The sequence below is a fragment of the Somniosus microcephalus genome, chromosome 21, assembly GCF_052327205.1.
Source record: "Somniosus microcephalus isolate GS21.2 chromosome 21, FLI_Smic_1.0, whole genome shotgun sequence".
NCBI lineage: Eukaryota > Metazoa > Chordata > Chondrichthyes > Squaliformes > Somniosidae > Somniosus > Somniosus microcephalus.
Window position 1 is genome coordinate 63,887,314 of NC_141007.1, and position 15,671 is coordinate 63,902,984.

Consider the following 15,671-nt stretch of genomic DNA (forward strand, 5'->3'; position numbering starts at 1 on the left):
TGTCATACGCCAAGTCCTGCCTCTCCCCCCTCCCCCCCCCCCCGTAGCGCCGCCGGTAAGAGTTATCGCCGGGAACGTCAACGCCAGGTAGATCATGACGTCAGTGAGTGTGCAACGCTCACTGACTGCCTGATCTGCAAAATTGGTTGTCGCCACCTATCTTAGCACCTGAAGTAAACACCAACAGGGAGAGCTGGCATGAAGCACCAGGAAGCCGACTCCAGGGATGTTATTTAAAGGGATCATCAGTAATGGCTCGCAGCTGTCGGGTTAGTGGAGCTTCAGTGGTTTCTTGTCAGTTTCACATACTGCAACAGTTTCATTCAGTAATTTCAAGATTCTTTTGTATCAGGAGTGTTGTGGCAACTAAAAAGTAGCTACATTTATTCTTAAAAAAATCAAACTGCTACACTTGGTAACATTAATGTGGGCTGTACTGGCATGCTACCTCACCCTCCAAGATCTACAGCGGAGGGGCAACAAGAATGATGGGAACATGTGTGCAGAGAGATGCGGAGAGACATCAGGGCTCTCACCGGGAGGCCTTACCCTCTGAGGGCATTCCGAAAGCACTTCTCCTACCTTCAATGAAGCGAGGAACAGTGTATTATACGGCTCTGCCTCACCAAAGATGTAGTCAAAGAACTCTGCCACCTCCTCCAAACAGCCCTCCAGCCTCACACCAGGATGACTTAAAGCCCACATCCCCTTTGCTCACCACATCCCCCATCATTCAATCCCTCACGCAGGCTGTTTCACACTGCAAAGCTGAAATGACAGACACCACAAGAATGGTAAGTGAATTAATAAATTTATTAAAAAGTAGTGGACACATATTTTCAACAAAATATTAACTATTCACCCTTGTGCAATCCCTTAGTGCCTCTCGTTACTGTGCCTTTGCCTACTCTAGTGCTCCTACGAAGTGTTGGAGCACAGATTACTGGCCTGCTGCAACACGGTGAAAGCCCCGGTGGATGGTGGTCGACCCAGCCACGATGGCAGCTATCAGAGCTTGTGTGGCATCAAGCTGAGATTGCATGAGAGCAGTCTGAGAATTGATGGCACCAAGCATAGACTGCATTATAGCACTAAGACATTGCGTGGCTTTCGCCTGTGCTGCAATGGAAGCTGCAACATCACCCATTACACGCAGCATGAGGTCTGTGTCGCCACGATCTCTCTGGGTGTCCACCATCCTTTGCAGACTGGAAATGATGGGTTCCATGGTGTGCGCAGAGCCTTGTGCAATGTTGGAGGCGGACTTCTCCACGCTCCTTATCATTGCCGAGAGGCTCTTGGACACCCTTGCCATTGCACCTATCATCTCCGTGTGCATGCACATCACTTTTCTTCTAAATGCCTCCCCATCGAGGTCCTCATCTGAGTCCTGTGCATCAGAACTCGTGCACGATCTCGCCCACCGGGGAGCTGGTCCCCGAGCTACCCTTTTCCCCGGCCTTGCTGCAGCCCACTCGTCCCCGGTGACTCATCCTGTGCAGATCCCGCTACTATACTAGCCTCTAAAGAACGCGTGTTGCCAGTATCTGAGCTGATGCCTGCGGGTGAGGCATGCACTAACGCGTTGTGTTCTTCCTCCTCCACTTCTCCCACCTCGCTCTCTACGGTGCCCTCAGGGACAGGCTGCTCAGGTACTTGCTCATTATCTGAAAGCATAAAGGCACAAGAGTCGGGTTAAGGTGAAGGGAGGGGGCAGGAAGGGAGAAATGCATGCATACAGCATGATTAGCTGGAAAGTGTGAACTGCTTGTGGGGTGAGTGCGAAGTGGGATGTGAAAAGAAGGAGTAGGGATGAACATAACGTTGATGTCCCCAAGGGGGTAACTTCGCTGGTGGTCACAGCACCCACCACCTGGCGCCCAATAATCTGCAGCGCTCTATTTTCCAGCGCAGACAGTTGTTGGGTGTCGGCTTGTCCCCCACCTGTGCGCTCCTGCACCCTCCTGTTGTGAGCCACCTTGGCCTGCAAGAGAAAGGAAAGTGTGTGAGTGTAGAGCAATGTGTTTGGGTAATGTGCCTGCCATAGTTGAATAGTTGTCATTGTGTGCAATGTGTGAGATGTGGGTGAGAGTGTTGGGAGGTAGAGATTGTTGGTGGGTGAGTGCTGCGGGTGTGGTTCTTTGGGAAGTGTGTGAAGACTGTGGTAACATTTGCTTAAGCATTCACTCACCCTGACCACCTGAGTGAGGCCGTTAAATATCTTCCTGCACTGTGTGTGGGTCCTGGGGACCACAGTGCTGCACGAGACATGGTCCGCTACCTCCATTCACATAGTGCAGAAGACTTGCGGTGAGGGCCTCCTGCCACTTGCCGGGTAGAGCACCGCCCTCCATCTCTCCACAGCGAACACCAACGCCTCCAATGCTTGATTGCAGAATCTAGGAGCTCTCTCCCTGAAGTAGAGGTTCTACTGCCTGGACAGGTCCAAAAGTACACACAGTACAGCCTATAGAGGGCATCCAGAATCATGCTGGTGTACAGCTCTAACTTTACCATCCAGTGGAGAGCACAAAGCATGAAGAGGAAGAAGACTCTGAGAACAACAGGGATAGCAAGGATGAGTCAGGGGTCCAAAATCTGCCAGCAGCCAGAGCCTTTTAACAGCAGGTCATTGACGTGCACTTCACCTGAGCTAGCCTGGGCCCCACACCCTGTCTAGTTATGAACAACCCCTTTCCCATTCCTTCCACTCTGCAGTGAGGTTCATTCACACAAAGGGAAGCTATACAATTGAAAAGCACACAATGTTCTGACACAGACCCAGATTTCCTAACACACTTTCAAACTAACGATCGCCCTGGTATAACTCTGTAGTGCCTTTCCTATTTCTCATCTACATGTTGCCTCTTGGCGACATCATCCGAAAACACAGTTTCAGTTTCCACATGTACGCTGATGACACCCAGCTGTACCTCACCACCACCTCTCTCGACCCCTCCACTGTCTTTAAATTATCAGACTGCTTATCCAACATCCAGTACTGGATGAGCAGAACTTTTCTCCAACTAAATATTTGGAAGACCGAAGCCATTGTTTTCGGTCCCCGCCACAAACTTGTTCGCAACGTTGGTGTCATATTTGACCCTGAGATGAACTTCCACACCATCACTAAATATCGCCTTTTTCCACCTCTGGAGCATCACCCGACTCCGTCCCCTGCCTTAGCTCATCTACTGCTGAAACCCTCATCCATGCCTTTGTTACCTCTAGACTTGACTATTCCAATGCACTCCCACATTCTACACTTTGTAAATTTGAGGTCATCCAAAACTCTGCTGCCCGTGTCCTGACTCGCACCAAGTCCCATTCACCCATCATTCCTATGCTCATTGACCTACATTGGCTCCTGGTTAAGCAACACCTCAATTTTATTATTCTCATCCTTGTTTTCAAATCCTTCTATGGCCTCGCCCCTCCCTATCTCTGTAATCTCCTCTAGCCCCACAACCCTCCGAGATATCTGCGTTCCTCTAATTCTGGCCTCTTAAGCACCCCGATTTTAATTGCTTCACCATTGGCGGCCATCCCTTCAGCTGCCAAGGCCCTGGAATTTCCTTCCTAAACCTCTCCACCTCTGTTTCCTCCTTTCAGACGCTCCTTAAAACCTACCTCGTTGACCAAGTGTGAAGTAATTAAGGAAAGCCAGCATGGATTTGTTAAAGACAAATTGTGTTTAACTAACTTGATTGAGTTCTTTGATGAGGTAACAGAGAGGCTTGATGAGGGTAATGTGGCTGATGTGGTGTACATGGATTTCTAAAAGGCGTTCGACAAAGTGCCACATAATAGGCTTGTCAGCAAAGTTGAAGCCCATGGGATAAAAGGGACAGTGGCAGCATGGGTACAAAATTGGCTAAGTGACAGGAAACAGAGAGTAGTGGTGAACAGTTGTTTTTCGGACTGGATGAATATACAGTGGTGTTACCCAGGGGTCGGTACTGGGACCACTGCTTTTCTTGATATATATTAATGACTTGGACTTGGAAGTAAAGCGCACAATTTCAAAATTTGCAGATGACGCAAACCTTGGAAGTATAGTGAACACTGAGGAGGATAGTGATAGACTTCAAAAGGACATAGACAGGCAGGTGAAATGGGCAGATGAAATTTAATGCAGAAAAGTGCAGAAGTAATACATTTTGGTAGAAAGAACGAGGTGAGACAATGTAAATTAAAGGGTACAATCCTAAAGGAGGTGCATGAACCGAGAGACCTGGGGGTTTATGTGCACAAATCGTCGAAGGTGCCAGGGCAGGTTGAGAAAGCGGTTAAAAAGGCATATGGGATACTGGGCTTCATAAATAGAGGCCTAGAGTACAAAAGCAAGGAAATTATAGTGAACCTTTATAAAACACTGGTTCGGCCTTAACTGGAGTATTGTGTCCAATTCTGGGCACCGCACTTTAAGAAGGATGTGAAGGCTTTAGACAGGGTGCAGAAAAGATTTACGAGAATGATTCCCGGGATGAGGGACTTCAGTTACGTGGGTAGACTAGAGGAGCTGGCGTTGTTCTCCTTAGAGCAGAGAAGGTTGAGAGGAGATTTGGTAGAGGTATTAAAAATCATGAGGAGTCGAGACAGAGTAGATAGAGAAAAACTGTTCCCATTGGCAGAAGGGTTGAGAACCAGAGGACACAGTTTTAAGGTGATTGGCAAAAGAACCAAAGGCGACATGAAGAAAAACTTTTTTACGCAGCGAGTGGTTAGGATCTGGAATGCACTGCCTGAAAGGGTGGTGGAGGCAGACTCAATCATGGCTTTCAAAAGGGAATTGGTTAAGTACCTGAAGGAAAAAACATGGCAGGGCTACGGGGAAAGGGCGGGGCGTAGGACTAGCTGAAGTGCTCTTGCAGAGAGCCGGCAAAGGCTCAACTGGCCGAATGGCCTCCTTCTGTGCTATGATTCCAAACCCGGGTGGGAGCGGCGGCAGCAACATAAAGAGTGGGAGCGGGGAAGGCCCAGGACACAGAGGACTTGAGCGGGAGCAGCGGCAGCAACATAAAGAGGAGAAGGCCCAGGACACAGCGGACCTGAGCGGCAATTTAAAAAACAAAAAAGAGTGACGTCACAGGACAGCAGGTAGATGTTTGGTTGGTGAATATTACAGTTTTTTCCCCTTAATCTAAGAGCTGGGGAACTATAACTATTATGTTATCAAATAGTAATTTAACTAGATAAACTAATTAATTATTATAACTATAAATAATTGTTTGATTAAAAACTTTAATTAAATAAGGAAATAAATAAAAAAAAGTCTAGAGATGGCTATGTGTCTGGACTGTAGTACTGTATGTGGGAGTTTGTGGACAGTGAGACTCTCCCGGATTCCCATATCTGCAGGAAATGTCTCTGCTTTCAGTCACTCTGACTCAGAGTCATTGAGCTGGAGTGCAAGTTAGAGTCACTCCGAAACATAAGGGATGGGGAGGAATTTCTGCATAGTTTTATCCAGAATACAGTCACACCCCAGAGGAAAGCACAGGTTGAGGAAAGGGCAGGTGTGACTGTTAAGGTGCCAGGTAGCAGGGACTCAGGAGAGGTTGAGAAGGAAATCCCGCAGACACTGGTCCTGTCCAACAGGTGTGACGTACTCGCTAGCTGTGAGGACAAGGAGAAAAATGGCAGGGAGGACAGCCACAATTCAGACCAAGGCACCGTGGCTCCCGCCTTCCTTTCACTACCGGGTTTCCCGAACCCTAGGAAACCCACGCAGCAGCAGTGAATTTTAAATTGGGCTCCCAATTATATTGTGGCAGCACGATTTAAATATGTTAATAAAGTGTCCTACCTCTCCATGGCAGAACATTCGGATGCCACGAAACCCGCCACCATAAAAACGGCAGCAGGCGCATTCACGATGGGTTAGGATAACATTTCGCGCACTTGACCATTTAACCCCCAACCCTCTGCTGCTCATCATGGGGGGCGGTTAATATCGAGGCCGTTATATGGTGATTTATGGACCAGATAAAAAAAGACCATGAAAGCTGCTGGATTGTCATAAAAACCTAAATGATTCACTAATGTCCTGCAGGGAAGCAAACATGCCACTCCTACCCAGTCTGGCCTAGATGTTACTCTAATCCATACTATGTGGTTGACTCAACGCCCTCTGAAGTGGCCTAGCAAATAGGAATGGGCAATAAATGTGGCCTCACTAGTGTTGTCCACAGGTTCAGAACAAATTTTAAAAACAAGTAATAGAGGGGTAGTCTCAACTGAGGTATCCAGATCTACACCTAGATTACAATAACAACAATTTACATTTCTGTAGCACCTAAATGTCCCAAGGTGCTTCACAGGAACGTTATCAAACAAAATTTGACACCAAGTACATAAGGAGACATAAGGACAGATTACCAAAAGCTTTCTCAAAGAACTAGGTTTTAAAGAGTGTCTTAAAGGAGGAGAGAGGGGGGTAGAGAGGCGGAGAGGTTTAGGGAGGGAATTCCAGAGATTCGGGCCTAGGCACGGCCACCAATGGTGGAATGATTAAAATCGGAGATGCACAAGAGGTCAAGAGGTCAGAATTGGAGGAGCGCAGAGATCTTGGAGGGTTGTTGGGCTGGAGGAGTTTACAGAGATAGGGAGGAGTGTGGACATGGAGGGATTTGAAAACAAGGACGGGAATTTTAAAATTGAGGCGTTGCCAGACCAGGAGCCAATGTAGGTCAGCGAGCACAGGGGTGATGTGTGAACGGGACTTGGTGCAAGTTAGGATACGAGCAGCAGAGTTTTGGATGAGCCCAAGTTCATGTAGGGTGGAAGATTACCCCACATTAAAGTGGCACATCAGAGTCGACACTGTTGGTTCCATCAGTTAGTGACTGTGAGGAGTTGATATTGATTAGTGCTATTCTTGGGTCTAGATTAGTATTAAGTACTATGCTCCAATGTGCAGAATTTATTGAGGATAACTGGTATTGCCTTTCATTAGCTCCTCTTCATCTTACCAGTCAGCATTTAGAGTTTTCATTGGTTTCCAGCGACATTAATCAGCTGAGGAAAAAGCAAAGGCATTCCTTGTCAGTCGGTGCTGACCAGTCATATCCAAGTGTTCCAGTATGTTCAAAATTTGTTTCTTCCCTCACTCCTCGCAAAGCAGTGTCTTAGAGGCTGTGCACCTTTTGCTGAGCACTGAGAAACCTTTCCGTAAAGTTTTACTCTGGGAGGTTAAGATCTAAAATGCCCAGGAAAATAGGAGTTCATTGCCTAAGTAGTATTTAGCTCCTGTCTTCCCTGGACATATCAGATCCCCAGTGTGCTTTTTAACTTAGGCTGCTGTCTCTTCGGCTAATTCTTCTATCCCAAAAAATCCAAAGGCCAGTGATTCGCATTCAGTCGCTGATTGGAGATTGCTGATGTCTCAGGGCGTTGCCTTAATCAATCATCAGAGACTTGCCAGCAATCGATTTTGGATGTTTGAAGTTTTTAATTTAAGGGTGGTCCAGAGCCTAAGATAGCACTCATATATACAGCTCATCATACATCTTTCTTAAGGCCCTGTATGTACACTCAAAGCAGATTATATTGTGGAATAACATAGTAAGTGATATTATGATATAACTGTAACCCCAATAACACTTATCAGAAAAATCTCGGATGCATTTCAATGTGCGTGGAAGGAATGGCTGTGTGGGAAGCTGGATGCCAAGTTGGAACCCATGGCGGGCAAGGAAGAAAACAGTAAGGTGTGCATTATTTATCATGCCTGACCTGCTGAGGATGTGGAGCTTCTTTCGGCACTGTCCTGCAGTACTGGGGGTGAAAACCAGTGCCACCTCCCTCCATGTGGTAAGAGTGATGATTCTGGATGACTTGGTATTGTAGTACCTACATGCAGGAGCCCATTCATCCTGCCTACAATGCCTCCAAGAAGGGCTTGGAGGTCTAAATGAATTAAGTTATGCATTCTTCTCTGGCTTGGTGGTATGCACTGCTGCCCTCTGGGCACAGATGGCACTTGAGTATTCATAATTCTGTCCACATGTAATAAAAATATTAGTAAGATGTGGTAAAGTAATTTGAGGGAGAAATCAAAGAGCCAAGCACTGTTCCTGTTTTACCTGCTTGTCCCCCAGTTTTCTTTTGAAGAGCGCAACCAGAACAGAGAATTTTAAAAGCTGCACAGAAGTTTTCTATTGGTTCAGCTGCTTGCATCAGTTTTACACCAGTTTTACACCAATGTCTGTACCAATGGGTATGCAATGAGCATACCCAGGAAACTTCCGTGAGTCTCCTTCTAGAGGCTCAATCAGATGTTACCCTTTTTTAAAGTTCAACAGTAGTGTAAATCACATTGAAGGAATTCCTGACCTAACCGTTCATTTACTGGTACATAGCATTATTACTATTTTAACTTTAAAATTAAAATAACTAGTACAAATATTTGAAGTTTGAAGCATTAGACTAAATTTTCAGTCAGGCTGCTTTTTGTTTGGCTTTGTAGGTAATGCGGTCCCTGAAAGCTACCTATCTGAACCAGAAACGAAAAGCCATTGCTATAGATCTTGATCCTAAAGCTGTGACCTGTGATGAACTGTTTGGAGTTATTAACCCATCCACGAGGGAATGGAAAGATGGTAATCAGTTTCTTTTTACTAAATAACTACTATGCTCAAGAAGGGAAAGGGAACATTTTTTCCTATGGAGGATAGCTTCCCTGCATTGTCAATTGCTCTTTTAAAGTTCATCTGTAGAGTTCGTGAAGGAAGTGAATTTCCTTGGGGTTTCTCCCACTCTGCCACCTTAATTTTGGCAGAAGTTTGAACTAAACCCTGTTTGCATACATAAAAAAGTTTTTGACAAACCTCCACTGAAGTTAGAGCAGCAAAGCGAGAGAAGCCCTGAGGAAATCCACTCCACATGTGAAATTCTAAAGGCACTTAATATGAAAGCGATATATTTGTTTCAGTATGTTTATGCTGATTTAACAGCCATGCAGAAAATTATAGTTTAAGCATTAACACACATTTAGGCAGTAATAATGTCAATTCTCAAATTCAAACATATATTTTTACTTGGTACATCTTTTGCGCTGGTGGAGGAAAACCAACAACTGAGCTATTTAACTTAAGTAACACTGCATGATCCAAATTACCTGGTGTACTTTCAACTTTATAAGAGTGCATTCACACTTTTACTGTAGTGTCATTGCAAAGTGAAATTGCTTCACATCAATACTGCAGTTATCACAAAATCAAAAGATTATTATGGATGAGGAAGGCAAGTATATCCTTCCTTAGGTAAGGAGACCAAAACTGTACATATTACTCCAGATGTGATCTCACCAAGGCCTTATATAATTGCAGCGAGACTTCTTTACTCTTATACTCGAATCCCTTTGTAATAAAGGCTAACATACCATTTGCTTAACTTCACACTTCTCCACATTATATTCCATCTGCCATGTTCATGCCCAATCACTTAACCTGTCTAAATCCTTTTGCAGCCTCCTTGTGTCCTCCTCATAACTTACTTTCCCATCTAACTTTATATCATCAGCAAATTTGGATACATTACACTCGATCCCCTCATCTAATTCATTGATATAGATTGTAAATAGCTGAGACACAGGCAGTAATCCTTGCGGTACCCCACTAGTTACAGCCTGTCAACCCAAAAATGATCCGTTTATTCCTATTCCCTGTTTTCTGTCCATTAACTAATCCTCAATCCATGCTGATACATTACCCCCAATCCCATGAGCCCTAATTTTGCGTAATAAACTCTTGTGTGGCACCTTATTGAATGCTTTTTGAAAATCTAAATACATTACATCCACTGATTCCCCCTTATCCACCATATCAGTTATAACCTCAAAAAACTCTAAGATTTGTCAAACATGATTTCCCTTTCATAAATACATGTTGACTCTGCCCAATCGTATTATGATTTTCTAAGTATCCTGTTATCATGTCCCTAATAATAGATTCTAGCATCTTCCCTACTACTGATGTCAAGCTTACTGGCCTATAGTTCCCAGTTTTCTCTCCCCCTCCTTTATTGAATAGCGGGGTTATGTTTGCTACCTTCCAGTCCACGGAGACCGTTCTAGAATCTCCGAAATTCTGGAAGATCAAAACGAATGCATCCATTATCTCTGTAGTTACCTCTTTTAAAACCCTAGGATGTAGGCCATCAGGTCCAGGGGATCTGTTAGCTTTTAGTCCCATTCATTTCTCCAGTACATTTCTATACTAATTTTAATTTCATCATTCAAGGCCCTTGGTTCCCCCTATTTCTGAGAATTTTTTGTGTCTTCTACTGTGAAGACAGATACAAAGGGGGGAATTTTGCCAGCCCTGGGGAGATGGGTATGGAGGCAAGACTGCTGGGAAAATGGCAGAAACTGGGAGTGGATACCGAACCCGCTCCCAACCCACCTCCGCGCCATCTTCCCGGTAGGCGGCTCCCTGACTCACGCAGGGACCCGTCTCCTCGAGGCGGGAAGGGGCGTAGAGCCAATTAACTGCCTGTTAACAGGTAGTTAACAGGCAGTTAAGAGGCTTATCCCCATTTTACCCCTGCAAGTGCAGGCTTCCCGACGGCTGCGAACGTCAGCAGGGTCAGCGAGGCGAGCAGTGGATCTGCAGGGGTGAGAGGGATCGAAAAGTCTGCTGTAAAGGCGGGTGATGGGTGCAAGTGTGCAGAGGTAAGTATGAGAGGTGAGTGTAAAGTGTTAGAAAAAGTTTTCTTACCTTTGTTTCTTCCTGCAGGCTTCAACCCTTGGGGATCCGGAGGTGCCTCATCTCAACGGCAGAGGTGAGAGAATGGCTTCTCCATTCTCTGATGCAGCAACCATCTGATTTCTGCTGAGGAAAGAGGTTTGGTGAGCCTTCAGTACAAAGGCTCACCTTAGAACAGAGATTGTCAGTGTTTGACAGCTTCTCAAAGCTGTCAAACGCTGACAATTCATCTGTCAAAAATTTTTGACAAATGAAAAGTCATATGCTGACATCCTCTGTCACCAGCTTTCCCTTAATTGGCCGGCTAAGCCTGCAGGGCGGGCTTAACAAAGTCAATCAAGGGAAAATAGCGTGGGTTGGCCGGACGTCGTTGGGGGTGGGACTGAAACCCAACAACCAGCAGTCCCACCTCCAATGCGCCCCATTGACAAAATCCAGCCCCAAATATTTGTTTAATGTATCTGCCATTTCCTTATTTCCCATTGTAATTCCTCCTGTCTCTGCCTCTAAGGGACCCATGTTTACTTTCACTAATCCCTTCCTTTTTACAAACCTATAGAAGCTTTTGCAATCTGTTTTTATGTTTCTTGCTAGTTTACTCTCATATTCTATTTTCTCTTTCTTTATCAATTTCTTGGTCCTCCTTTGCTGAATTCTAAAATCCTCCCAATCCTCTGGCTTACTACTGTTTTTGGCAACATTATAAGTGTACTACATATTCATGTTTGTGGAGCATTGTATGCTACAGATCAGTTTTCCCAACGTGGTGCATAATTTTTTTAATTCAATCTCAGGATCTGGGCATTGCTGGCAAGGCTTACGTTTATTGCTCATCTCTACTTCCCCTGAACTGAATGGCTTGTTAGGCCACTTCAGAGGGCAATTAAGCATCAACCATGTTGCTGTGGGACTGGAGTCACATTTTGATCAGCCCAGATAGAGACAGAAGGGCAAAAAATTTGTCCCGTTAGCGCCAGTAGATGGTACTAATGGGGTGCTAGACCAGTATCGCTGTGGTGAGGCAAATCCAGTCCCCCCCCCCCCCATAGCGCTGCAAATAAGAGGTATTGCTGGGAATGTCAATGCCAGGTAGATCATGACGTCAGTGAGTGTGCAACACTCACTGACCGCCCGATTTGCAAAATTAATTCTCGCCACTTATCTCACTGCATGGAGTAAACACTGACAGGAAGAGCTGGCATGCAGCACCAGGAAGCCGGTTCCAGGGATGTTATTTAAAGGCATCATCAGTAATCACTCACAGCTGTCAGGTTAGTGCAGTTTCAGTGTTTTTTTTGTTAGTTTCACCCACTGCAACAGTTTCATTCAGTAATTTCAAGGTTCCTTTGTATCAGAAGTCTTCTGGCAACTAAAATGTAGCTATATTTATTCTTCAAAGATTCAAACTGCTACACTTGGTAACATTAATGGGGGCTGTACTGGCATGCCACCTTGCCCTCCAGGATCTATGGTGGAGGGAGCATAGGCAGCGAGAAATATGGGAACATATGCACAGAGGGAGGAGGAGGGCCATCGAGGCTCTCGCCAGGAGGCCTTACCCTCAAAGGGTATTCCAAGAGCACTTCTCCTACCTTCAATTAAGTGAGGAGCAGTGTATTAGAAGGCTTCACTTCACTAAGGAGGTGGTCACAGAAATCTGCCACCTCCCGCGACCAGACCTCCAGCCTCAGACCTGGACGACCACAGCTCTCCCAGACCACTGTGGCCCTCAATTTTTTCACCAGTGGATCCTTACAGTCTGCAACTGGAGATATAGCTAACATCTCACAGTTCGCTGTGCATTGCTGCATCTGGGAGGTTACTGAACCTCTCTACAGCAGAAGAGACTACATTGGCTTCCCAATCAACAGAATCAGGATGAGTGTGCATGTGGCTTTGCCAGGATAGTGGGCTTCCCCATGGTGCAGGGCGCCATCGAGTGCACCCACGTAGCTTTGTGGGCACCGCATAACAATCCTGATATCTTCCATAACCGCAAAGGCTACCACTCAATGTGCACTCTTCCAGCCACCACATCAAGCTCGTGGGTGGCTGCTCGGAGACAAGGGCTATCCGCTCTCCACCTGGCTCATGACTCCCCTCCACAACCCCAACACTCGTGCCCCACACTCATAAAATGAGAGCCATGCTGCCAACAAGAACATCATCGAGCAGACCATTGGCTTATTGAAGCAATGGTTCCACTGCCTTGACTGATTGGGTAGAGCCCTCCAGTACTCGCCAGAGCGGGTCTCCCATTTCGTGGTGGTCTGCTGAATGCTCCACAACTTGGCCATCATGAGGGTGCAGTCCTTGCCATCAGGGATTGCGGGACCACCTCAGGAGAAGGACGAGGCAGAGGAGGATGAGGAGGAAGTGGGCAAGGAGAAGGAGGAGGAACAGGAGGGAGGGAGGAGGCAGCAAGACAATCAGCCTTCTGGATGGACTGTCCATGACTGGCTCATCAGACTCCGATTCACATTAATGAAACCCCAGATCCCCGTAGCTCACCACATCCCCATCATACAATCACTGTCTCACGGCATATCACAGCGTTCTCCTGGGAGCAAAGGTGAAATGAGAGGGACCACAAAAATTCCAAAGACGATTAATAAATGTATCTATAAACATCGCACCTATCACATGAATTCTAATAACTAATGACCCTTGTGCCTGCTATAGTTGAATAGCTGTCATTGTGTGCAAGGTGTGAGACATGGGTGTGATTGTTGCTAGGTAGAGATTGTTGGTGAGTGAGTGCTGGGAGTGTGGTGCTTTGGGCAGTGTGTGAAGATTGTAGTACAGATGGTGGTATGTAGCATTTGTTGAAGTATTCACTCACCCTGACCACCTGAGTGAAGTCGTTAAATTTCCTTCTGCACTGTGTGTGGGTCCTGGGAACCACAGTGCTGCCCGAGACATACTGCATTATCTCCCTCCACATGGTGTGGAAGACTTGTGGTGAGGGCCTCCTGCCACTTGCTGGGTAGAGCATTGCCCTCCGTTTCCCCACAGCGAAAACCACTGCCTCCAATGCTTCATCGGAGAATCTGCGGGCTCTCTCCCTGGGGCATGGACCTGCCATGAGCACACCTAGTTCAGTCCTCCAGCTCCTCCTTGTTCTGCTTCTGCTTGCTAAGGCAGCTGCATAGCCAGCAATGCTGAGAATTAAGTGCTGCAGCATCAATGAACATTCCCTTTAAGTAGTGAAAAAAGCCTGTGACAATGATCAGTTGCGATTAGACTGCACCTGATATTGGTCCACCTTTAAGTTTAATGCCAATGAGCTTGGGCCTTAACACTTGATTTAGGACTCCAATCATTTTATTGAGCAGTGAGGATGAATTTTGCGTGCAGTCTAAAGCATTTGCGCCTGGCATTAATTCTTCAACTTTTCCACTGACACCACCCAATCCTTGGCTATAACGAATTTCTAGCCCAAGGTTTACTTCTATAAAGGACGTTAATGAATCAGTTGGTTGTTTTTACGACAATCCAGCAGCTTCATGGTCACTTTTACTAATACCAGCTTTTTAATATTCAGATTTTTTTAACTGAATTCAAATGTTCAATCTGTCTTGGTACTCTAGATTACTAGTCCAATAACATGACCACTAAACTACCATACCCCTTTAACAAAAAATGTAATAAACCCTCTGACATAAGAAAACTACTAGGCACTTGGTCTGAGTATTAAACAAGGCTTTAATCAACTGTTTTTCAACATGGAGATCTAGTTGTGTCCTTCACTAGTTCCTGTTAAAGAATGTCCTGAGCAAGCTGGGCCCATGCCCGAGTATTTATACTCTCCCTGGACAGTGCCACCAGCAGGCCGCCCAGTATTATTTCATAAGTAATTTCCACATGATTGACAAGATTCATATAATTCTTCCCACCTGAAAGATTGGAAGTCCAGCAACTTCCTTCTACCGAATTAATCGGACTAAGAATAGACGCAGTCGTTTGGATCTCCATTGGAGGCCGGAAGGCACGTCTCCTCGGACCGTGTTTTGGTCCCTGGGTCGCTTAGTTTGTACTGGCGGGCTGGCAGAGTCCATGTCACCTTGGTCGACCCGAGGGGGACTGGGGAGATCGTGGCTCCAGGTGCGGGTCCCCACAGGCACAGAGCTGGCTTCACCCTGCTCAGTAGTCGGTGACTGACCGGCGTCCTGGCTTCAGGTGGCCATCCCGTGGGGAGCGCTCTGTTCCCCGGGTTGATCCGGCGGAATAGCTGGCAGATCCCTTGACATCCCGGGTAGGGCGTCATCCTCAGTGAGGGCTTCCACCTGAGGCTTACCGGGGGAGTCACTAAAAGTGGTAGCAGCAGTCCGTGCATATGGTAAAAAATAGGCATCTGAATTTTTTCAAGCTAAGTCCAGAGAATATGCCTGGTTATAGGCAGCTTGTAACCCAAGGGTTTTATTCTCTAACAGACGCTGGCGTATGAGGGGAGAAGCAATTCCGTTAATAAAAGAGTCATGAATTAATTCCTCCTGGTACTGCTCAGCTGAGACAGCTTTAAGGTTACAATCTTTGCTGAGCCTGCAAAGCTCTGGAAGGAATTTGTCAAGTGATACCCCAGGTTGTTGTCGAGTTGTGGTCAGTAGGTGCTGAGCAAAAATGTTGTTTGGGGCCTTAACATACAGTCGCTGTAGTGTTTGGATAGCGGAGTCATAGTCTACACAGTCTTCGATATAGTCAAACATATGAGGGTTACATAATTGGCAAGCATTCATAACTTATTAGGAACATTCTCACCACACACCTCGAGGAAGTTGCTGAAGGTACGATACTAGTGTTTCCATACCTTAGCAGCTGTAAGTGAATTCGGTCCAGGTCGAGACGGGCGGGTCTGAGTAGCTTCTCCATGATGTCCAAAGATGTGCGGGTTAGGTTGATTTGGCTATGATAAATTGACCCTTAGTGTTAGGGGATTAAATACGTGGGGTTACGGGGATAGCG

The 15,671-nt window shown here is 46.1% G+C and overlaps 1 protein-coding gene across 1 annotated transcript in view; it reads left to right on the plus strand.

Annotated features, from left to right (window-relative positions):
* LOC147102876 (dynein axonemal heavy chain 17-like) overlaps positions 1 to 15,671 on the plus strand; it is a 908,504-nt gene that overhangs the window by 570,565 nt on the left and 322,268 nt on the right. Inside the window, exon 45 of the mRNA XM_085963770.1 lies at positions 8,471 to 8,603. Within this exon, the coding sequence (XP_085819896.1) occupies positions 8,471 to 8,603 (133 nt within the window). The remainder of the gene's footprint in view (positions 1 to 8,470; positions 8,604 to 15,671) is intronic.